A 27208-nucleotide genomic window follows, 5' to 3' on the forward strand; every position below is an offset into this window, starting at 1 on the left:
AGATTTACGAGGGATTCTCTATGTAGTCCAAACGGTGTAAGGACAATCTTATAATCCGTTTTATTGTATTTGAGTTCTAGAACATAAACGTCCCGGGCGACCCTCTCCAATTCACCTGTGACTTGGCACTTGGTCTCAAGCGGTACGTTATCTATGTATACAAAACCTGTTATTGTTCTTAGAAATTTTCAAATTCCACGTAGACATGCTATCTTAAGGTCACGAGCATTAACAGAAGTTAGCACTAACCGTACAGCGCACAAAATGTGACTGGTATACATTGGTTTATAGTATAGTAATTGCAAGACTGAATTTATTTAGATTTCTCGCCATTTTTATAATAATATATGCTTGAATGAACAAATTTACTTAATCTAAAAAAGCATTAGAAATTATTAAATAAATTTCTTCATTCAAGCAGATATTGTTATAAATGGACTGCGGATCGTTATGGAAAATAAAATGTTTGTGCATCAACTGCAAGACGCAGCAGCCAAATATAAATTTAATTGTTTCACTAGTAATTTTAGGGTAGTAAAAATAAAATATTAATATTCTTAAAGCTGTTAATCTTTTCACTGTTTTGAAAATGCATAAAATACGGAGTTTAGTTCTACAAATTACGAGGAATCTAAATAAATTCAATCATGCAATTACCCCCATAATTTCAATAATTATAAGATAAAAACTGTGAAACCGGTGACTTAACCGCGGTCAAAACAGCTTCTACCCTCCATTCTGCAAGAACTGTTGCACACATCCTTTTTTGTACTTTCCTGTAGAAAATTCGTCGTCACAAAGAAAATTAATTAGACTTGATATGTAACTTTCAATTGCATGTACTTATACGATACTTTATCAAGAATAAAAAAAATCATCGAAACTCCTTATTTGCTTTTAGTATTACCGAAAAATAAAGATTTGCATAACCCGAATACAGAAACGATAACGATATTTCCGAAATAATCATTAATTTCATTCATGCTCTTCGTATGTCATATACAGGGTGACTCACTTAAGTGTGATACTGAGAATATCTTTAATTTTAATTGATCAAGTGGTCAGTATCCTGCAAGGATTGTTTTTTTACATGTTCTTTTTTCTCGTAGTTTTCAAGATCATCGATGTTATCTGTTTAGATAGCTACACATATGAAGATGAAAGTCGAACTTAAATGTTTATAAGGAGAATGCAGGGTCTGCAAGAAATGCTAACACCTACAAGTCTGTAAAGACTGTATTTCGTAGCACAAAGAATATCGAGATGAATGTTGACCACTTGTTAAAAAAATGTTTACCGTGTCAAAATTCTGGGGTTATAAATAGAAAATATTCTGTGGTGATACTTAAGTGAGACACCCTGTATAATAAAGCCGCATTAATCGTTGCCGTTCGTATCTCTCGAACGCTCCAAATCATTGCAAGATGAAACATCCCGAGCCGATTAGCCTAATTTACATCGCGGGAGTACTAATCATGGTCTATCGGGCGCCCTCGAGCTACGCGTCTATGTCTGTACAAGATACTAATTTCTCATGTTATATTTCGAGAAAATTGTAAATGGTGAGCAACACGACGAGTAGCGCGGACGTCACCGGCGGAGAATGAATGAACGGAAAGTACTTATCTTACGATAGAACGAGTACAAGATAGCGGGAACGGAGGGAGGCAACGAGCGAAGGAATCCCGAATGCCGATCACGTCGTCGAAGTAAAGTATGCCGTAAGATACGCGCGCGAGACTGTCTTGTGTCTTTCCTGGACTTGGGTCAGTGATGGGACCAAGTGGATCGTAAGTTCCGCCGGGCGTACTCCTTGAAGTACGCTGCCATTGACAAATATTTGAGGAAATACCAGATCAGGGGAGTTGACTCGAACTCAAAAGAAAAAGTTACCCTCAAGTTCGAAGTTATTCAGCGTTCTAAAATGTTTCGACAGTTCTGAAGGTTCAGAGAGTGTTCTACTCGTTCTAGAGACCTTACAAGGGAAGGACCCCAAGCGTCCGACATCGATTTTGATAATTTTTTGTGAGACGATGGTATATGGATCCCTAATGGTGTCTGCAAAATATTAGGTGTAGTTACTCAACAGTTTTGAAGATATAGACAATTAAACTTTCATACCTTTCGAAGTTCCATTAGCCGTGTAAGCAGGTTGCGTGAATGTTCAATTGTTTATATCTTTAAAACTATTGAGTAACTACACCTAATATTTTGCAGGCATCATTAGGGATCTATATACTATCGGCTCACAAAAGATTATCAAAATCGAAGTCGGATACTTGAGGACCTTCCCTTATTAGTGTTCTTAATGGTTTTAGAGTCCAAAGAGTTCTTATCGCCTTGTAGGTTCGTAGTACTCGAAGCAGAGTCGCCAGATCAGGGGAATTTAATCGAATTCAGAAGAAAAAGTTACCCTCAAGTTCGAAGTTATTATAGTGTTCCGACTGTTCTAAAGGTTCAGAGTGTTCTACTCGTTCTAGAGACCTTATGAATTAGAATCATGCTAGAGAATTATGCTCGAGTTCTTCCGTTCTGCTCAACAAAAAATTACGAAAGAATTCATGAACATTCTATCTAATAGCACACACGCCTGTGATTTTTTTCTGAATTTTTAACGACAAACTTGATGTCTGAAAAATTCCATAAGCAGAAGAATTGCTTGTTTTATATTGAAGTTATCAGATAGTAATGTCTCCTTTCTCAGATTTTTTGGATTGGGCAAACATGTTTTAAAAAATTGAAAATCTCCAAAAATCCGAAGAAATGCATATTTCTCATAGAAGATTTAGAGATAATATTTAACAGTAATAAAATATTTAATAAAAACAAGTAATATTTAAAATAAATCAAATATCTCGAGATGAAATCTACGTATTTTCAATATTCTTCAAGTAAAACGCGATTTTTTTAAATACATAATGTTGTATAAATTAAAATAAATAGAGGATTATTTACTGTACACTATTTGTAATACTATTTTACCCAGCTTTGCCAAATCCATCTTCATCGTATGGCTCAGTAGGGACACTGACAAAGTTCGGTTTCATTTTGATCACACCTCGTATGAATATCGAACTTGGACCCATCGCTAGCAACAGGCAACGTGGAGGTTTCCTTACGAAACCATGCCACTTCCGAATATGGTGCATCGAGTTCTTTTCTGCCGGCAGTACGATCGCCAGTTTTCTTTCCGTGGTGATCGACATCGCATATTCGCCGAGAGAATCTCTGCAGTTTTGTGTCAGAAAACGGAACAACGACACACTGGGTGCGGATCCGATATCATGGCACGACAATCAATGCGGCAATCCCCCTCGTAAACCTTATTTCGCTTGATGGATCGAATGGTAGATGATTTCGAGAGTAACAGTGCATTGATAACGCGAAATACCGACCTTCTTATCGTACTACCCACGACAATACAGTAATATGAATTTATGTTGTTTGAATTGTTAGTTCACTTTTAAGTTGGAAGAATCATTGCTCTTCGTGTACTGTCGCGAGTACGAGATAATCATTTTTAACAAGAAATAAATAGACTTTCTGGAAAGTTTGGAAGCGATTTTCAACAAAATTCTAAAAAGATTATGTACAGACTGTTTATTGCACGAATAACCAGGATTGGGCACGTTTTATTTGAAAGACGATAACTAGACTGCGGATCTTTATGCAAAATAAAAATATTCTGCATTGATTGTAGGAAGCAGGAATAAAATAAAAATTGATTTCATCCCGTAGTAACTTTGTTACGTTCAAAACAACATTACAATTTTTCTTGAATTTTTCTAATCCATTACTGTTTTATATTTCACCCAACTAGTTTCTTCATGAATACATAAAGATCCGCAGTCTAACGATAACAAATGATCATCTGAATTAATGAATTCTTTCAAATACTTCATTATTTTTATTTTATGTACAAATGAATTATTGAAAATACATGAATGAGATAAAATAATTAATAATTATACATAAAATGGTAAACTAAATTAATTAATTAACTGAGTTGTATAATATAATACATAGTAACCGAAATGTGGTGTCGCATGCGTGAGGCGCTATATGTATGTAATACGAATCTGAATTAGAGAGTATTTCAGATTTTACTTGAAAAAATATTTTATTAAATGGAAAATAAAATGAGAAGTTATTTTTCAAATAACGAAATAATCTACAGAAAAATTAGTTCAAATAAAATAACACGCGATTATTTAAAATAACATGTAGCCAAATAAGATATAATATCATATCTTCGATATGAAACCTTTGAGGGGAACTGTATTTACAGTTTACTCATAGCTAATGCGATTTGGAGCACTTAACAGTCTACACGAAAACGAAATTTTTCGGTAAAAAATTGTTCTGTTCGTACTCGATTCATTCCGTCATAATAAATAGTCCTTAAACACGGCCAAAATGGAGGTCAACAGAGGTCAACAAACTCGAGGAATCAAATGTTGACGCACCTAAAAGGTGGTACAGACAATAAAATCTACTACATACTTGTAGTTTGTTCAGTTGGAAGAAATGTAAAATACATTTTCGACCGATTTTCTCACATCGACCACCTCTATCCGGTTATACCACGAATTCAGGGCCGCACCCTGGCTATAACGCGACTTCCTGCGGCTACAACGCATTCTACACGACGGAGAATAATGACCGATAGATCTTGTTCGATGGAGATGAATGTTCGGTACCGTACCGCTACAGGATTCAGAAAAAATTGGTTATATTACAAATAGAGTAATGGTACTATTGCGATGCCAATGCCGAACGGGCGCGCTCGGTAATAATTTTCTTCTCGCAGAAAATAATTCAGGACGTCGCCAAGTTTATTTTATTTTATTGGGACATCGCAAAAGTCTTGATTTTCAGTTTATCAATTCCAGGGTAGAAAAAGATATAAAAGAAAAAGTAGAGAGTCTCACTTTCGTCGAGCCACCTGCAAATTCCGGTTGCTCCTCTCTTTAATGGAACTGCATACTTTCCTCGAGTAAATCGATTCCGTGCTTCGAGTGGAATGACATTAGAGGAAAGTGTTCTAAGATGAAGGGGGAGGATACAATCGGCGAAACGACCGTGAAGCAACCCTTTATCTCCGTTACACATACATTTACAAGTCAAACATTTTATTTGAATGTCAGTGCGTTTTTTTTTAGTGGTTCGCGACAAAGGGTACACGAAAATACGGAAACCTGACATTACAGACGACCACTGCAAAGATTATTGCGCTAAACCAACGTAATCCGCCTTATAATTGAAGACTGGAATTTAAAAGGGCTGTAAATGCCATTTTTTCAACAATTTTTTTTCTGCTACCAAGAATGCAAGTTCCAAAACGCCATTGCAATAAAATACGGTTGAAAATTCTCTGACGATTGGTTAGTTTGGCGTTTCTTTTACAAGAAAACGACAAGACTTCCTTTCTTTCTATTTCTCTGATGTTCCAATATTTTTCCCCCTATTAATCTATTTTTTCCTACACATTGTAATTTTTTTAAGTGTCTCCGAAATGAATTACGTTCTTACAAGTTTTAAATGGATTTTGCTTGGAATATTCATTTTGGCACTTACAGCCTTTTTTAATTCCAGTCTCCAATTTTTATTGAAAAGATAATATTTGTTTTGCCTACAGTAAAGATAAGATCAGAGAGCGGATATGAACAAGGAAGCTAGAATAAAGTTGCAAATATATTAATAATAATTTGTATTAAAAAAGGGTATCAAAAAACGAGTGAGTGCAATTAAAAAAAAAGTAAGAACATTAGAAAAATGTTAATGTTATAAATTTTAATGCTATTAAATATATTATCAAAGAAGATAAATTTCTATTTTACTCTAATTTTATACATAAAGATCCACTGTCTATTTGTAACCCAAAATATTATTTTCAATAAAACTTTTTAAATATCTCCTAACGTTTATTATATATATTATCCATACAAAATTATGGCCAATAGTTTATAACCTGGACGATCGCGCGGTACGGAAAACTCGTTTTTGGTTTGACAAAGATATCGCTTGCAAAACTATGTTTATCAAGAGTTAAAGCGTTCGAGTAGAAGTCTTTAAACGATTAAAATTCTAGACAGAAAGATCTGATCGAATGCAAGTTGCGGATCGAATGATTATACCGAATTCCAACATTTTCTGGAATCGAGAGTTGCACGGGGTAGACGCAACAGTTTATACATGCACATCTGTTCGCTCGTTTCCAAACGTAAACAGTAGTGAGTGAACCATGAAATAACGGGGAGAGCCGTGCACACAAAGACACTTTATTTGAAAAGTCTATGCACGCGCGGTTCGAACAAATTATACTTGCTAATAAATAGAGAAGAGACGAATTCCAGTGGAACGAAACTGGTTTAAGGGGATGAAATAAAATGGCATTTAGGTGAGACCGGAGCTGCACAATAAATTCGGCTGCGATTACTCTTCATTTCGACGTTCAATATCTGATTCAACCGAGATTCCGGTCTGAATGTGTGCCGCTCGAGTGGCTTTCAAACCGCCAACAAATTTCAGCCACCCCCTCGACGGTTCGCGAGGGTTGAACGAACCGCAAGTTCGGGACGCGTAATGCTGTTAACGCCCCGATAACACATCGTCGTGAAAACAGTGGCAGCCATCTGAAACCGCCGCTAAACTTAGCTAAACGCTCGCTAACATGCGGTCTCCTCGCCGCTATACACACATTCATTAGAGCAATTCAACGAAACAAACAGCTCTCGCGGAGGAGGTTCTGCTGACGCCTATCCGTCTTTTCTGAAAAGGAACTGGGAGATCTTGACGCTCTGTGCCCGCTCGTTAAAAAGATGCGGTTTCAATGAAACAACCGTCACAAAAATTCGGAGACTCTTTACCCCTTGCCGTATTTTAACGAGTCACACTCGTCATGAACATTTTTAACAAATGTCTAACAAATATTAATGTTACACGCCTTTCTTTTCCCTTGTACGACATTTTTGGGGATGAAGACGTGTTATTCACTGTAACTGTAAAGAAAATTATGCGGCAAGGGATTAGAAAGACGATCACTTTTTTAGGAGTGGACTTTTTTCAAAACGTTAGGATTAGCTTACCAATTGACGTGAAAAATTGTTTGAAAACAATCCAACTGGTCAGAACCGTGGAGATTTGCAACTGTTTTATCTGGGCCTGTGTTGAAAATTTAGAGACTGCGTAAATAAGTATCAGTTATACAGGATGACGCTGCCATTGAAAACTATGCAGACGTTCCTGTACTAATAGCACAGATTTACAATATTTAGATCAAAGTATCTCTTAAACTAATGGTTTTTCGATGTTACATACTACGTTCATACTTTTTTTATAGCTAATGCCGAGATGGATCGGTTAATGCATTCAAAATTATATGATTGACACGTCTACCTATAAATACACTATTTTCATGAAATTACTTCCCCTCAACGAATATTTGAAGACATACATAATTGCATTTATAGATTCAAATAGGTCACCCTGTATGTATACTCTGTACATTTTAATGAAATTAGTCGAGGTCGGAAAGGATGGCAGATATCGAAAGCTGAAATATTGTCACCATCTTCAACTTTGTATAGCTCGTTGCAATATTAGCCGATTTTAAGGGACTTTTCAGAATGGACATAATTAATACAGATCTGCAGGATATAGGCCCGTATAAAAAAATTATACAATATAAAACAACATTTTCTCCGAAATTCATACCAACAGCAATTGTCTATTTATCTCGTTCTTTTCAAAGAGTGTCCGAATATTACTATGAGTCACTGTGTACACGTATTTTCCCCGTTCCGCCGACTACCTTGTCTTTCACGCTACGGAATAATCGCTAGTGTAAAAACCTGACACATGCCTGGGCACGGTCTTTCACTATTGCAACAATCCGCAAAGTGCTAGAAAATCTACAAGTCGACTTTCTATGAATATGAGAATCGCTAGCCGTATTCGCGATTCCAAAGATTTTGTGTTTACAAACGTAGTGATATTAATCATCGGATTACATCAGTGATCATTGCGCCACCGATATCGCGCTAGGTTTGCAGTATCGTTGTCGCGACTCGATCTCGAGTATCGGTTACCTCAAGGACGCAGGATTTTTGTACGAGTCGACATCCACTTGCTGGAGAAATGCTCTCCATCCATATATCATTATGCTTACGTATCTCCCCGGGCGAATTGCACGCATCGAGTCGTAATTCCACGTCGCGACGGTCTCTAGCCTGTCTTGCGCAATTTCTTAGGAACGCGTCGAGCCGATCAAGTTCAAATTGACAACCTCACCCCCTATCTCTCGCACAGTAGCGTGCAGGATCGGATAATCAATGGTTACCCCCGAACCAAATTGATTTTTGGTCACACAAGTTTGGTCCTCAAAGAAAACTCTGTGAGGCAAGTTTCAAGTCGGTACTCCTACCGCAAGGGGAGCTATGTATAGGGCGAACACTGTTTTAACGAATTACACTTCCGTCCATAAGTCACTTATTCAAATATGGATGCAGACGAATTTTTGTTATTAAAGAAAGCTATGTTATGGAATAAAAATGGTATAATTTTCTCTAATGCGGAGAACATGTACATCAAATCTGACCAAAATATCATATATTTTCTAAATATTAATGATTACTCTTATATTTTCTAATTTTTTAAATTTATCTCTAAACCTACCACCACCGGTTCCAGATGTTTTATTTTACAATTATTGAATTAATAAAAATGATTACATAAGAAATGATTGTATAGATATTCTTAGTAGAGCACGCGTTACAATAGGAGCCGCACAAAGTCTAAATAAAATCAGTCCTATCATTTTTATAAGGGAACTTGTGTGTGTGTACCAGTTACTTTTAAGGCTTGGTAGGTTTAGTGTTAAGTGGGGTAATTGTTCTCCAATTTGGATTGCAGAGCAACATTTATTCAAATAGTATATGTATACATACATTTAATTTTGTATTACAATATTAAAATATTATGTAATAGGTACATCTAATCAAAGTAAAACAATAAAATCAAGCTGGAAGTGTCCGGTGGTTTATGGACGGGGTTCTTCTGTTCTGCTCAATAAAAAATTACGGAAAAATGCATGAACATTCTATCTAATGGCAGACACGTCTGTGAATTTTTTTTTTGCGAAATCGCTTTTTAAAAGATTCCAGAAGCTTGAAATTCCTGATTTTATATTAAAGTTATCACAGGACCACGTTTACAATTATGGTAGTTGCGTCTCATTATGATTATATTAGTTTGTATTTTTCTCAGATTTTTCAGATTAGGTAAACACGCTTGAGAACAATCAAAGTTTCAGAGAAATTCTGTTCTGTATACAAAGTGTGAATTTCTTCATTTTCGAAGTCCGTGGACGTTTAAGTAGATAAACTTTCGGGCCGCTGTGCGGCGCGGCGCGGCGCCTCTTCGTTAAAAAGATGCAGATGCCGAGAGCAAATGAGAAGCGGCAGTTCCGAAAGACGCGATAAAGAGCCAGCGGGTGAACGTGCGTCGTTGTCGTTTCCCGATAAATTACCTCGATTTCGTTGTAAATCTTGACCCGTATCGAGCGATCGAGCGGCTCTTAACCCTCGCCCGAGAAGAAAATTAGTCTATAAATATCCAACGCATCGGTTTCTCTCAGCCAGTTATTATTAGTGGCCCACCGTTTGTGTCGGAAACTTTACGATCGTAAGACACTACCCCTATTTTGGTATCTACTCCAATTTCGGTGCCGCGTCGCGTCGTATCCTTGTTATCTGTCCCCGTAGCGATTCAAAAATGAGGACAGATACTTGCGCATCGTGCAAGCGAGTGCACTAGGGGGTAGCTATTAGGTCGTTGCACATGAAATGTCCGATTCGTAACATTAACTTTAAGCAAATATCAGTTTCTCTGAATAAAACTTGTTGATTAACCCTTTGCACTCGAGTGGTGGAATCAGGGGCGTAGCTAATACATTTACCCAAATTACCTACCTTTTTATATTGTAAATCGACAGAGTATGAAATCCTAACGAGATATTATCGAAATTATTTTCGATACGTACAGTTACTCGAATTAATATACGGACGCTCTAAAAAAGACAATAACTTTTTTAATATTGTGCCATACGATTTGAACTTTTTTGGGAAGCTAGAACAATTAGTTTACTACAGGATGTGAAAAGAAATTTTTTTAAACATTGCAATTGATCGGAATTGTAGAAAATATACATTTTACAATTTTTTTATGTGGGCCTATATTGAGAATTTAAAAAATACGTTTTGTATGTCTGTGTAAATTAAACATACTTTCAACTATGTTCCTGGAGGTTAGTAGGTGCTCGAATTGAGGCTCCTCAAATTGAATATGGTAAGTGCATATGGGACATTATTTCGATAATATTGTATCTCGTGAACTAAACATTAGATTTAGGACATATGAAGATCGATACGATCTTCGATGTATGTAGATGATATGTAGTAGTATTTCTCGATCAGAATACTTCATGTGTATGTGTAGTAAGGTCTGGGATAGATTATGTGTACAGTCAGATACTGAACCACCCTGCGGGATTATAAACAGACACTGTTTTCTGGGTCTGGGTCGGCTGCAGTATTCTGGCTTAGAGAACCCCCAACAACATTTCGAGAATGAATTTTTCACTATTTTAAAAGAAAAATTCATTTACAAGGAGATTTCTTCGGACAGTATTTAACCCCTCTGTTGATACTCGCAATTTTATACGGTGTTTAATAACACCGTAATCGTTAGACTTTTAGTTTCATATTTTTATGTCTCAAATCTAAATATACATAATTATCCACGAAAGTAGAAATCTATTATATTATAATCTATCTAGTAGAAACAATTGTGCTATTTGTCAACAAGAAAGTAAAGAAATAAACCTTTTGCGTCGACAGTACATCTCGAGAAGTGATATCTATGTATGTATGTATTAAATGTATTTTTGGTACAGTTTAGATGTGCTTTAGTCGCTATATGGTAATGAACAGAATATTCATTAATTTTTCTCACTCAATTCTTTTCTATTTTCTGAATCAAAAAATGTGGAAATTATAAAAACAAAACTGTAGCATTTATGATGACACTGCAATCAACAAACGGAGCATTGGAAAGTGAATCAAAAGGTTTAAAGATGTCGATATTAACGTTAGACTATCGAAAACTGAATGGCAAGTAATCGATGATTAATGTGGATTCAATCGTGAATTTAATCTTTCGGAATTCAAGATATACGACCGTGGAAATTGCCAATATATCACATAAATCCGTTACATTGCATTTAAGAAAACTTGGTACGTCAAACGCAAATGGACTTATTACACAATCCAGTAGGTATCTGGATACAGAGTAATGAAAGGAGTGTTAAAATCTTACAGAGAACATAATGCGACAGTTTTATTATCATTATACCCTTTGTTGTCCACATAGCTTATAAATCCGATTAGGTTGTAACATAAACAAGCTCAGTTGCAAGTATAAACATGTTCCAACTCGAAGAATTCAGATGACTCATTGCAAATGCATGTAATAGTGATGAACAAAAAACTACTTGTTGTCGCTTTAACCCTTAACCTTTTGCAGTCGAAGCTATTTTAAGCTTCCGACCTAGAATAATTCCATTCTGTATGATTTTTATCATTTTATGGATATGAAATTGATACTTAAATGTTAAATCATTTATTCACAATAGAAACAAATTTAATAATTTATACAATATTTTTAATAATGGTACAGCAATTTTTAGTGGTGCCTCAGACAAAATTTCTGTACGCTAATTTTCACTACTGTATTATATGATCATTACTATTTAGACTGCGAATCTTTATACATTTATAGCAAAATTGAGTAGATGAAATTCAGAATTGTTAAAAAATCAAAAAAATTGAAGATGTCAATATACGAGTGCTCCTCTTTTAAAATCAGTAAAGGAAGAAATAACATTCAATTTAGTTTCTATTTCTTGCAATCTATGCAGATAATTTTTATTTTGCATGAAGATCCACGGTCTAATCATTACAAATATCACGTTTTTGTTACTTCTGCAGAACATTTGAATTATTTAGTCTAAAGTGAAGTGAAATGGAGTTGAATTCTTTAGTCCTAGTATGATACTTCGTAATCTGAGCAAGCACCGTACCACTTAAGGGTTAATAAAAAAGATCAGTCAGTAGTTCTAAAAGGATATCCGGAAGCTCCGTCTGATACCACTGCGAATACACTCCTTACGAAATCATTTTGAAATAATCACATGTTTAACTTTATTTCAAGTTTCTCCTCGCACATTGATACTTCCGTTCACAGAATATACTTTAAAAGAAGTGTAACGTTCGACATCTCTGCCGAAATATTCTTACAAACATTCATGTCTAACAGTCTACAAAGGTTCAATGTACTAATCTTCACGGTCATTGGTAAAATCTGGTATAATTAGATCATCCTTGGCCCCCGTCCACATACTACTTGCGACGCATTACAAACACAATGAATTTCATCCTGTTAAGGGCACCAACCCGAGTCATCGCAAATCATTAGTCACAATCACAATTTATTTTCATTATAATCCTTCATAAGCATGCATAGTACATTTTTTAAATGTTCAGATTTCTTTTAACATTTAGACATCCAAAGTTTTTATTTTAAATGACGTTGCAAACTTAAATTTGTGTTTAGATATAATCATTTTCAAGATGTCTGACCGAATAAGTTTACTCTTTACATCGAAAGCTTCAAACATACATATATGTATACATACACATCAGATCGGTGTATGTAGGGTGTGCCAAAGTTGTACTTCCTTCAAGGAAGTGATTTCTGAGGCAACTTTTTCGTTTTCTTTTTTGTTTTCGTGATACTAACGAAAAACAAGGACCAATCTCAACCAATGTCAATGGTAAGCTTAGCTGCAGCTGCAGTTTGATTTGTCCACATTTTTCGGTAATAATTAAAGGGAAAAGTTACTTCAAATGACCTCAGGAATTACCCCATTCAAGAAAGTACATTTTTGGGACTCGCTTCATAGCCTACAAGGACGTGTATGCGTGGTTTTCGCAGTCTGCTATGTAATACAAAAAATTGTCGATAACCGATCCAAAACAATTTTCTCAGATGGCAACTTTGAACTAAATTGCTGACTATCTTTTCGTGATGATTCTTGATCGGGATTAGGTTCCGTGTACGTGTACATACAATTCTATTCTACACACATTCACCTTCTCCTTGCGCGTACTTGTCTTTGGCACAATTCGCCTTGTAGCAAAGAGTGATAGAAATACTCCCAGCAAAGAATGTATCAAAGCGTTGGAGATTGTTAAGCAAGCAGACTTTCTTATTTGGGCCAGAGCGTTTCCCTCGTTTTCCGGATACGGTGCACTTTGCGCCTAAAAGATCGTGCAGAACCGTTCGCACAAAAGCTTTTTAGAAGATGCTTTTTCGACCAGTGTCGCGTTTTCATTCATCGTTGCAGCGTTGAACGCATGTGGAGCAAGCAGCGTAAACGCTCTGCGAACAACACAAGCAGTAGAGTCTCGGATCACTGCCGGTGTACAGCCGCCAAACAATCGTCTAAACGAGATGACAATGCGGGTTACGTCTCCTCATCGTCATTGGAACGCGTGTCGTTGGCCCCTAAACACATCAACCGAAGTTCGCGGGTCAAACGAGTTGATGGGAATGCTTGGCGTTAATCGGACTGCCCTACTATTTTACGTAGACCAACGGCAACTAAACCATCTTCGAGAAACGAAACAACTACCACGAAATTCCTTGAAAGAGTAGACACGATGCCCTATAATGGACTCTGTTTCTAATTGAGAATGTACGGTGCCGATTAAAAACTAAACTCCGCACAGTGGGGTATTTAACCCGAGAAATTGGAAAAAAGCTATTTTAGCGTTGTTTAGAACGTTAGCTACGATATTATAAAATCGAAAATGCATTTTAATATTAAAAAATCAAAATTATTTTATTCTTTGTTGAAAAAATTTTGTTGAAAAAATTTTATATATAGAAAATTTGTAGATATTTACATACTGCACAGCTTTTGTTGGAAACATCTTTTCCCGAGATTATCGGAAACCCTTGAAAAATCGTGATAAGGAGTGCTTCCACCGAAAAGCGGAAAAAAATGATTTTTGTATGAAAGTTCTGTTAAAATGATAAATATGTAGTTCACGAAACTTTTTACTAAGTACATATGTGTATTTTAAGAAATTTTTAAATTCTTTCAACATATTATTCGTTGATGGTAAAAGAAACCACAAAATGAAGATAACAATCTTGAAAATGAAGAATGCGAATGACCACAAAATTATACCGTAATACAATCAGGAATCTTGAAATTCATTGACAGGATTCGTTAATTACAATGCTGCTTACTTTTATCGATAAATCTAGTTGATATAAAAAGCATAGTTGTTAAAAATGGGCCGTAGGAGTTAAACTAAATGAATGTGAAATACTTACGATATTGAAGTTAAAGGGAGAACAATATTTTCATCTAACATTCAAAGTAATTATGAACTTGTTAAAAAAAATCCTCAAAATGTACGATAGATTTGACATCAGCAAATCACATGATCAATGCATCATTTAAGGACGAATAATGCTACCATTTTTCGAAAGTACTTATCAACGCATGTTTTATTTAGTTTTATAAAAATTGTAGGACTGAATTTACTTAAATGAAGTACTTGAATGAAGAAATTTATTTAATAATTTCTAATGGGAGCACACATAAACCAATTATAATTATAAAATAAAAATGTGAAACCTATGCAAAACGGCTTTAGAGTGCATAGTTTAAATTTTGCTAACAGCTCAACTTTTTTAAAAATCTAGAAGCATATTTCCAAACCTGTATGGGAAAAAGTTCGGTTTTCTAGACCCGACAGAGTGGAACACTCTTTCAAGTTGTAAATGAATGCCCTGTATTAAAAGGTACAAACCGTGTCCACTGCACACTGACAAAGTAAATTCATTGAATTCACAGGAACAAAGGGACCATTATTTTGACAAACGTCCAATGAGTCATCGCTTCTGCAATATACAGTGCATCAATGATTCTTGTCGATTGCTGGTGGCTGGACAAACGGACAAACTTTCTCGCTTATAAGTTTTACCTTCTTTTGAAAATATTCATGTTCATTTTAGATGAAGTAAAACACGCTATGTACAACTCATAAAAAATGAAAGTTGCCAGCTATGATACAATTATTCACGCTCGATGCGCTCAGGTTCGCGCGACGTCCGACACAAAGAGGTAGCACTGCAGCGTTAATTATTATAACACAATGATTGGATTGTTACTTATTCAGGAGACGAGTATTCGATAAGATTCACATATGTATTCGTACACTCTTTAATAGAAGAATACCTTTCTTGAAAGTGGAGCAAATAACTTTTTTGAGGAGTTAGACCAATTAGCTTACTACAGGACACAACACTCTATAAAAATAACAAGAACGTGAAAAAAAGTGTATATCCAAATTTTTAGCCATTTTTTTTAATATAAGTAACCAAAGAAATAAATTTGTTGAAGAAATTTTCATGGATGCATTTTTAATAGTCTAGTGTTAATCGTAATTGCGGAGAAAATATAAAAAGTTGCTTTTCACAAAACATCAAGTCACACACACACACACATTTGGCATAATTATAATAAAGTTGTTCTGTTTTAAAGGGTGTACGGAGACTTACTTTACCGAGTGTATATCTCATGATGAGATAGTTCATGCAAATGCACAATTTTTAAACGTTTCTTGATTTTGCAATTTTAAAGTAAATACTAATGCCTCTGCAAGTGCAACCTAATCTTCAATTAGCAAATTGGTATCCGAATTACTATTATGTACCTATTTCTTGAAAGAAGATAGCTGAAGCCATAGTAAGTCTCCACGCCACTTCTATTACTATTGACTTGCGATGTAAGAAGGGAGTGGATAGCTATTACGACTTCAGATATCTTCTTTCGAGGAACAATCGATTATATGTATGAAGATACGAGTACATTAAAACAATATAAAAAGTTTGTTTTTAAGTCTATAAATCTTATCACAAGGCGCCTGGCAATACATGACATACATACTGATACCAAACAATATACACAGTGACCGCTAAATATCATCTTTATGTAAAACTAGCGTGGATGACAATTACTATCGAAAAAGTTATTTAATTTTACGGTCGAATGATCCAGTTTTACATTTAAAATTGCATTGTAATAAAAAAGAATATTCCCAACATTTTACAAATTCTTTTTTCATCTTGCAATATTTGTTTGACGCTAATATCATTGCAAAAAATACTTGTTAATACTTTGTTAAATTAAGCTATATTGATTGCGCTTCGATATAATTGCAATTAGTGCATAATCAGTATATTAATATGTAACAATACACAATATGAATGTTATATACGATTTCTTTATTTTTTCGGAATAATCGACAGTTTTATGAAAAATTATCTATAATTTTCAACACATCTTACAACCAAAACTGTCGAATATAAATTGATTTTCGCGCGGTAAAAGTTTTCCCGCCAATTTTTCGCTATTCAAAGTATGCTGAACAACGAAAAACTGTATGCAATTATAATATTGTAATGTTTACAAGTAAGAATTTATATTAGTTAGCAGGTTTTGAGTTGATAACGGCACTATCGACCCTGCCAACAAACATTCTAGATAAATAATAGCGAATAGTTTTTATCACTATACATATATATGTACATACTTCGATATCACTCAGTATTAAAAGTTGGTAAAATAGTGTTAATTCCGTGTCATTGAATTATCGTGTTAAATGATACGTTCGTTGAACCCTTCGCACGAAAGCATGCATTCTAATCTAAATGACACCACTTACACAGCCCAATTATTCCAGAGACGTGCACGTGTACCGCACAAATTTTGTGATGCATGTATGTATATCTTTCGCGTATAATGGTAAATAAATATTCCGCAGATTAGATAAGACATACTTTAGAAAAGCCAGATAACCCCCGGTTCCCTACTGACATGACAGCGAGACTACGAAAATCTACAGGTGGTTAATAGTAGCGTAAAGTACCGACTTTATACGCATTCGTGTATACTATAATAACGTAACAATACCAACGTGATGCAAAATACTCTAAATCACGTGGACCCGGCACACACTGAATGCCACATTTCAAAATTCCATGGGTTTACTGTAACTGGCATTACATATTACATTTTTACTGAAGCTCAGCCCTATTAACTCCTAGCACCACTATTTATTTTGTGGCTATAGTGAGTAAAAATTCTTCATCGTTCAGAAATTCGTAGAAAGAAAAGAAAGTTTATATTTATTGTACGCCTATTTTCTAAACAGGCTTGCATGTATATCGTCTACAACAAAATAGAATTTTATTTCAGTTTAAAGGAAACAGTAACAACATTAGAAATAAATACGAAATCAAATATACAATATTTGAGGTCCAATCCGCTGTTGATTACTACTTTTGTAGGTATCGTGCACGCGTATTATCCAATAAATAATAAGAATGTAACTGAAAAACCTCTTGTACCTCAAGACTATCTGTTTACATCCCCAAAAGATCCCATATGTTCAATAGTTCTGAAAAAAATTCTTAGAAATCATTTGTTTACCGTTATATGTATTGAAGGTCGACTTATACTATCCGCACAGACACGGAACGGTTCAGCACGAAGCAGACAAACATTTGAACAATAGGTGTTTATATCGGAAAGCAAAAACAAAACAATAGAAAATAACTAATAAATACTGTAATAAAAGTTTTATTACAGTACATATTATTATACAGAACGAAACCGTTCCGTGTCTGTGCGGACATTATAACCGTATTGTATTGTATTGGGCAGAATTAGGTAAAAAATTTTGTTCACCCGAGTGGTGATGTCATCAAATAATAGTTCAAAGTACGAGGAAGTATAAAAATTAATTTTAACATTGCTAAATCATATCTTTGGCTCAGTTTTCCTTCATTCAAATACTGCGAGTTGTTATGCTTATTTCCTCATACATATTGTGTTAAATCTATACGCTTCGGAGCATAATGTTATTATCGAAAATTGTTCCTTGATGGCTCAACAATGAAATTATATTAACTGTATGTATACAGTTCAAAATATACGGTTGCATAAAGAAAAATTATGTTGCCCGATTTTTTCATCTTAAATAAAGAAAGAAACAATACCGAACGACATGCTTGTTTTGCGTGGAAAATATTTGTGAATATGTCTGCAATGCTCTAACAGATAATCTTGCGCATGTTTGCGCCAAAAAAAGAAATTCAAGTCTTAAATTTTCAATGTAAGACAATAGAATACCAATACATACGATCGTGTGCTTGCAGTCTGATCTAACTCGTATATTGCATATTGTATAAACAATACTACTGGAGTCTATAATCTTTATATATTTAACGTAATATAATAATAATAATTATTGAATTAATTTTTTGATGAAGATTGAAAAATTGGAGTCGATATAAGAATATTTTTAAATTGATTCTATGTTACTATCGAAAAGGCATGTTCAACCTAACAAATAAGGAAACTTATGCAATTTCATATTAATTTATAATGTCTTTAATAAAACAGGAGAGAGAGAGAGCTATGTATGTATTATCCAGTGCATCCTAATTGAGACTTTTACAGTCGCTGATTACGAGTTTCAAATGAACTTTTATTTCTCAACGTTCAGTCGCTCGAAACGCCACAAGTATTCAAATCTATTGTGTCGATACGGCAAAATTATTTATTGACTTATATCGTTGGTTCTACATGCCACTATCAGTACACAAGATTTTCATGCATGGACACAAATTATTTAAAAAATATAGAACGGAATACAGTCGAAAGGACTTACGGATAAAACAAATGAGGACATAGTTCACAGTGTATTTCTGAGAGTGACACTCTTCCTAAAATATCTAACAATAAGACACGAATACCATCTGAAGTGACACTATTAACGTATTGATAGAAAATCGATGTATTGATTCCGATTCTCAAGATGAAACATAGTACAAATAAACGAATTAAGAAATATTTATCATTTGCGTTAATATCCTTATATTTGTTTTGTACACTTTACTATTATAAGAATATAAACTTCTATTATGAGTGAACATTTATTGTTTGAAACATCAATGTTTCAATTTGATGTTCAAACAAATGTTCGTCGATAGAAAAACGTCTATATTCTTATATAGATGTATACAATAGGTTTTTCAATGAAAATGTCATTTTTTCTTCACGAACGGTTAATTCAAATATTAATCAAGCATTCAACTCGTGATCAGCGAAAAACCTTGGTACATACACGGTATTTTTAGAAAGGCTTTTCGTACAATTTTTTATTACAATATGCGCTTGAATGAAAAAATGTATCGAATCTGAAATGAAACGAAAAATATAAAACCGGTCACCGATACGTTAATGTCACTTGTGGGACGTTAATATTGTTGCATGGCCAGCTTTGGGGCGTTTTGCACACTGTGTGTGTCGCTATTATACAGTAAACAAACTGATCGAGAATAGCTATGTATGTACCGGCTTTTCGAAGGGCAAATAAAACCCCCGTCGGCGAACAATTCCTGCTATGTATGTAAAAGCGAACCTGTCAAGTCGCCGAGTAGATAAGACGTAACCGCAAAGTAAACCGTGGTGTCAACTCACGTGACGCGGCCGATTACCTAAGTAAAAGTAACACAACGATCGCCGGGATTCCGGGCCCGTGATACACAGGCCGGAATCGCGCGCTCGATGACGTACCTATATAAACGACTTCCATCTTGAGACGTTTGCGGAGACGCAGCCACCGGATCGACGACGACGACGACGACGACGACGTAACGATAGTAACGATGTATCCAAGAGCGTGTTAAACAACAAAATTATGATATCACACCAATCACGTTCGTCACTGTCTAAGAGCCTGCACGAACGAAACGCGAGTACTGGGGCACGACGAAAGGCTTGCCGCGTTCAGATCCACCGAGCCGAGCCGAACCGATCTCGAGGATGAGGTTAGAAATGCGCGCGCGCACACACACCGCGCGACATCGACGCTCCGTGCGCGACACTTGTTGATTCGACACTGTCAAGAAGACCACTGCACCCGTATGCGCGCGAACACCTTGTCACTTGCACACATGGACTTTTAACTTTCTCTCTCTCTCTCGCTCTCTCGCTCTCACTCTCTCTCTCCAACTCCTTGCGCTCTGTCTTTCGCTCTCTGCTTATCCACCGTTTCCACCGAGGATGGCGTTTTTTCCCCGAGCCTTCACAATCTTTGCCGTGATTGAAACACGGACGATGTGAAACCACGACCCTATCCTTCCTTCCTTCCTCGAGCGAACCAACCAGAGAAGAACAGACAAAGGAAAGAGATCGATGATCACTGGAACACGATAGAACCACCGACCGAAACAAATGTGTAAAGGAACACCGACAAACGTTCTCGCTCTTGTACGAACGTCAACAGAACGCACGAAGCCACCACACACCGGCCGAGTCTCGAGCGAACTGGCAACCTCGGACGCTCGGACAAGTAAGGCCCAACTTCCCCCACCCTCACCGACCTCTACCGATGCACACTCGATTCCATCTCGCTCGGTCTTTCAACCTACCGCAATCCTTTTCGCTCTTTATCGTGGGCCGTCCCTTTCCCTTGTTCTGAGACTTTGTCGAATACCACGTAGAAGACAAGGCGAGGATTGTTGACATTTTATTGGGTCGAAACGTGCGGTCCAGTTTCGAAAATCACGGTCCGACGTCGATTTATTGGTCCGCACAGGTACGGAACGGTTAATCACACAAAAACAGTCTGCAATGAATTTGAATAGAGGTGTTCATAGTATCCCATTCTATCAGCACAGACACTTGTCGGAAACTAAATAAAAGAATTGTTATTAAAGCGTTGTGCATTGTGCGGTTAGTATAAATCATCTTTTACAGGAATTACGGTCATCGTTTTATTACTCCGTAATCTCATTTTCGTTGTAACTTGTTAAAACAGTTTCTGTACATTTCTTCGTCTTCCGGGATATAAAGTTTAGCTTTTAAATCTGTTTCTATGTAACATCTTGCGAATTGAATATCGTTGAACGGTTACAACCATACTATTTTCGATTTATAACTCGTAAGGTAAACAATGTCAAATTCATGTTAAAAAACTAGGTTATCATCGCTAATAAATTGATCACTGGAATTTTAAAATTGTCTTGTACAATACGTAAATAGCTGATAGAAAAAGGTTGAATAATTCAAGACAATTTACCTGCTAATTGTTCTATGTAGATTGTGACTATAATATAAAATATTAGAAATTATGTAGTACATTTAACTTTAGTGCTATTGAAAAGTATACTGAGCACCTCAAAGTGGCTCCTGTTGAATTTTTCGCAAAAATTACAAGAGTACGTTCGTTAGAAGGCGCGATGTTCAAATACATTGTGTGTCGGTAACTTCAAAACTAAAAGTGTAATATTGATCTCACTTTTAATTGTTTAGCAGCTTTAGTTAATTTACATACATATATTTGATTATACAATTGACAATTGTACTAATTGTTAAATTGTTAAAACGAACCTCTCTAATTTCGAGTATAAAATATAATATTAATAAATTCAAAGATTAACAAACATAAGAATGATAAAGTAATTATAAAAAGTAGTTAATAATATTATCATAGCATTTGAACATAAATTCAGTGTTAGAGAATGCATGAATTGCAATTATTTAAGCAAATATTATTTCCTAAAGAATAATTTTCAATAAATTGCCATTCCATAGAAATGTTTGCTGCTTTAAAGTTCGATTTGACGACTACTACTTTGACGATTTTACTACTGATATTCATAAAACCACTAATAATTATTTATTATTATCTAGTAATTATGTAATTGCTTAAAATCATTGCTATGGCTTTGAATACAATATGTTGATTGCAATGTGTTACATTATGTAACGTTTACACTATTTAGTAGATAATTTATAATGACTTGTTATTACCTTGTGGTGATAAATTACTGGTTAACTTTGAATACAATATCGAAATACTAGATTAGATTGTAATTGCAAGTAAATAATTACCGAATGCAACGTGTTATATTATATAACTTCGAAATAATATCGAAATGTAATATCGAAATACTAGATTATATCGTAATTGCAAGTAAATGATTGCTGAACGCAATGTGTTATGTTACGTAACTTTTACACTATTTAGTAGATAATTTGCGACGACTGACAAATTGGTTATTAAAATTGACAAGCATATGATTTCTTGGAATATTTCGGAGTTACAGTTTTGGGTCCCAAAGAAAGGGACAATAATCAGGGACTGCGAACAGTGGAGTAGGCCCCCGGGCCCGTTCCTGGCGAACCGTAAGGCCCAATGTATCGCAGGTAAACAGGATCTCAGAAATCGAAAGAAGTGGTCTCTAGAATGGAACAGGTAGACGTAGACGGACGGTGGTGGGTCATGCGTCCCCACAATGCGCACAACTCCTGCGTGCGTACCAATCATCATAACGAGATTATTTCTTTTGCAGAACCATATCGTTAGTACACCATACAAAGACACGAAGAAAATTGATCGAGATTGAATTTACTTATCTCTCCATTATATGAGTACAAAAGGTGAATTCTGTTATAGTTTCGTACTGTTATAAACCTTGAATATATCTACTATTAATAAGCTGTTTAATAATAAAAACCGAAGAAGACTTAAAAATAAAAAGTACAGAAAAAATGTTTCGATAATTTGTATTATTCGTATTTGAATTTTAAGAGATGGCTCAATATTTAATAAAAATTATTATATTACCGTGTGTGTTGATATTTTACCGGTCAGTTATTCTACAATCAACTTTGTTCCTTCAATTTATAACAACGTAGTCTGACAAATTCTACTAATTCTTATCAGTAAATCAACTATACTTTTATGTAGTTTGATTTTAAAATATTTCTAATTTGGAGACAGATTAGGGATTAAATCTTTGCTACTCACTGTTCTATTGTTAGTTAAATAAACTTCAATTAGCTTTGCTATTTAAAAGATAATAGAAATTTTGGTTTAATATATATATGAATAGTTATTTTTTTATTTACCATCTTCATTCATAATAAGCGTGGTAAAAATAGATTTGAACATATACCAATGATTTTCAGACATCGAATGAAAGAGTTAATTATATTAAACTGTCAATATTTCAGTTATCTTCTAACATAAATCGACTGTTTTATGGTCCTATCGAATCGTGACGTCAGAAAATTACTGCAATTCTTAGAAAAGCGTTTACGTCTTTGTATTAAGACCTCCCACAGAGCGTTTGCCTCCGATTCGTCCGCTAATCACATCAATTGTAGACATAGACATATTATCCGATTGCTTCTAAAACTATGAAATAAGCAATCACGCAATGCAATTGGTAAATTTACTTACAAATATCATCATCCATACTTAGTCTTGTAGATCTGCATTTGAAGTAATTAAATAATTTATCAAACACACAACCCTCGTTACACTTGCGTTAAAACATTGCACGATTCACTGCACTTTACATAACAAATCTTCTACACCATATTCGCGGGGAACAATACTTCGATCGCACCTGTTTTTAAAATGTCAGAAAAAGAATGAAGATAGTCAATGTATTTAATAATTAAAACAGTTTTCTATTTCAAACGAGATCTCTCCATCGCACAAGTTTACAATCTTTGTATCTATTAATCATTTTCTAAATTTTTAACGGGATTATTTACATGCATGGTAATTACTCGTTGTCCAAATCAAACAAACGAACAATATGATTAATATTGAGTTAGAGCGCAAGTTCGTTACGTTTTTGGATTGAAATTCAGAGATATGATTAAAATATTTACGCATAAGTTTATTCAATAACATGATGAGTTACCTCAAAAATGGTAAAAAGTAATGGAACAGAATGGAAAATATATTATTGAATAAATATCCCAATTTTATCTTCGAATTTTAATTTTAAAACACCACGAACTTTCGTTCCAACTCAACAAAAGTTAAAATTCAAATGTAAAATTCAATTTTAAACTGTGACTGTATAAAACTATCGCATATTCTTTCTTTTATTCAATATTTATTTAACCAATTTCAAATCTCTGTATAAGAGATGACGTTTTCCAAGAGTTTAAGTAACAAGGTTTCGCTAGTCATCCGAGCACATTGTTTAATATGTGTTAATCGTATTCTAATGGATAACACTTCCTGATTTCGTTGAAATGGAACAACCTCGTCCCATGCGGTCTGTCGCGGCACTGTAAGGTATGTATTGGGAAGCATGCTTCGTAGGCGATCTTCTTTCCAGAAGTCAGCGCCGACGCATCAAATAACGAATTTGTTCGAACGCATCGAATTGTAATGTCACAGTTGCTTATTCGCGATAGAATTGACAACAGCTATTTATATAAAACATATTCAAAGAATTCTTCGACGTTGAACCCTGGCTATTAACTGGAAGTGTATAATCTTCCGTAGGCAGCAACGACAACGCAATGTTCCTATTACACGTGTCTTGTATCTGAACAGATAACTCATCAAAACCTCAAGATTAATTCACTACATATTTGACACACGTCTATACGCTACTATAGCACTCGGTAATTGAAGACTGGAATTAAAGAGACTGTAAGTGCCATTTTTTTAAACATTGTTTTTTGAATAAATAAGGCTGAAAGTTCCTTGATGATTGCTTAACAGTTTTGAGTTCGTTACAAGAATGGTGTATTACATGGATTTTCTTTGGAATTCTCATTTTGGCACTTGCAGCATTTTTTAATTCCAGTCTTCAATTATTTTGTGAGTATGTCCCTTAGTTAATGTCGAAGAGTTTTTGCAATTCTGTGCAAAATTTTATATGAATTTTTCAATAAATATAAAAATTTATAATTATTGTGTATTTAAAATAAAAATTTAATGTAAAATTGAGGGAAAATTTCAAATTAAAAAATGAATTATTGTGATTTATATAAAATTTAAAAGTCAACTTACACAAACGATTCTCAGAGGTTCACTTCATTTCACAGCAGCACGGATGGTTCTTAATGAAAGACTTTTTATTCTGCACGAGAGAAAAGCAGATACATACGGTTGTTCGAGGAATATACAATCAAAACGTTCGATTTGAAGGTTTACATACATCCACCGCCCTTCCTTCGCGAAATGCACTCACCAGAAATATCGCACGTGTTCTAAAAATACCATCACGTGCGAATTATAGGAGGGAATATGAACAAAGAGTAATGCCTGCTAATGGATGCATTGCAAGACATGACGCGCGTAATAAACACTGAGCCAAATTAAATTACACACACGGTACTCCTGTGTATTATATATATATACATATATATATGGACATTTTACGGAATGATAAAACAATAGTAAAAAGCTTCAGATAATTTCAAGGTTATATGCCTATTTCTATCCAAAAAGCATACTCTAGGATCACCAAGTCACTTTTTACAATACTATCTGAATGTGTTTCATGCAAATATACACTTACGTATAGTCACTCTCATAACCGATGGCACATACTTTAAATCAGAATAATTGTTTTATAAATGGACCAAACCACTTGAGCTTTTTTGTCAAGCTAAATGAATTAGTTTACTAGATGTATAATGAACATTTTGGAAAAATTACGTTTCGTCTGAATTACGAAGAATTTATTTGGGCCTGTAACGAAAAAAATGTGTTTCGTAGAGATCCGCGGAAATCTCCGTGGAAACATCCGCGAGAAATCTCTAATAGGAAACGTCTATTAAAGGAGGAAATTTTGCAAAAACTTCAACAGCTTAAATCTTAATAATTATTTGTTTACGGCATATGATTCCTTTCAAACTTTTTCTCTTCTCGATGTGTAGAAGGTGTTGATGTATATACAAACTTTAACTACAATTTTCTTTGGCATAAACAGTTTTGCGGCAAGTTTCTTTTACAAATGTCCGCCGATCCAGAGGTGTATATTCACCCCTAGGATAGATGATCATTACTTTTTATACACCCTGTACATCGTACATCAAAGACCGCTCTTCAATCCGATACTTTACACTTTCTTACACTTTAAAGTTTCACAACACGATAAGGCACGTCGTTGACAAGATTCGGTAGTTTTGATTCACCTTGAATCGTCTATTGGAACGCGATTGTAAATCAAGCATTGTGAGAAAATAAAAATAGAATGTAACATAAATGAACACAAAATAAATTAAAGTGAGGCTAAAACAAGAAGTATTTCAAAAATGTAAGTAAAAATTAGACTATTTAATTTAATTTCCTGACCCCTATGTACTGTTTAAAAGTTGTTGGATTAGTATGCCGAAAAGCGTATTGTAATTAACGGTGAATTTAAGAAAACAATTCTATATAATCATGGTTTACATAAATGTAATTGTAGATACATGTAAAGTAGTGTAAAGTATTCGTGTAATAAAAATATAGAAAGAAAGAACGCGTATACTTTCTGTATCATTTACTAGACTGCGGATTTTATGGAACTATGATAAAAGTAAGTAAGTTGAGATAGTAGAAGCGCATTGATATATTATTGTGAGGCTATTAAGATCGTTAAAAAAGGAAAGAAATTTCTAAGTTGCTCCTGTGTCTTGCAACAGGCGTAGAAAATGCTTATTTTGCAAAAAGATCCGTCTATTAGTTACATTTAAACGCGATGTCCACGATACAAGGTAAAACACGGTGCAATACGTAATCATGTTGATCACTTCTATTTATAATTACGTAAATGACATGTGGCGTCAGTACTGAGCATGCTTTCCTAACGAGTGTATTGCTATTAGGCCAGCGGATCTCCATCGAGTCTAATGAGATCTCGTATAGTGATATTTACAATTCGGTACATACGTGTTTTCGTTATTAGCAGTTTCACTTCTACGAAATAATTTCTTCCTGATATCATGTATGATTAGAACTCACATTTAATGCTGGTGATTTGCTCCTCGACACTTCCGCCTTGCCACGGGTCATCCTCGAACTGAATAATCCAACGAATTTTTCTCGGTTGCATCTGCGAAAAACAAATCTGTTCACTCATCTCACTTCCCGTTGTCAAATTTTTGTTCGTCCGAAGCGAATCATTGATCAGACAGCATCGAACTGCACGCGGTTAGAATGGCTCACGATAGATTCAATGCCGATGTCGATGT

At 34.9% G+C, this 27208-nt stretch overlaps 1 protein-coding gene across 12 annotated transcripts in view; it reads right to left on the reverse strand.

The window, feature by feature from the left end:
* LOC143217586 (dystrophin, isoforms A/C/F/G/H) overlaps positions 1 to 27208 on the reverse strand; it is a 1095306-nt gene that overhangs the window by 1065406 nt on the left and 2692 nt on the right. For 10 of the 12 annotated variants that reach the window (XM_076442046.1, XM_076442049.1, XM_076442042.1 and 7 more), the window contains exon 2: positions 26979 to 27069. In XM_076442046.1, the coding sequence (XP_076298161.1) occupies positions 26979 to 27069 (91 nt within the window). Of the gene's footprint in view, positions 1 to 19780; positions 20557 to 23456; positions 23705 to 26978; positions 27070 to 27208 lie in introns of those variants that run through there. The other 2 variants (XM_076442048.1, XM_076442047.1) reach the window with 2 other exon arrangements.

This window comes from Lasioglossum baleicum, chromosome 17 (assembly GCF_051020765.1).
Source record: "Lasioglossum baleicum chromosome 17, iyLasBale1, whole genome shotgun sequence".
NCBI classification, from domain to species: domain Eukaryota; kingdom Metazoa; phylum Arthropoda; class Insecta; order Hymenoptera; family Halictidae; genus Lasioglossum; species Lasioglossum baleicum.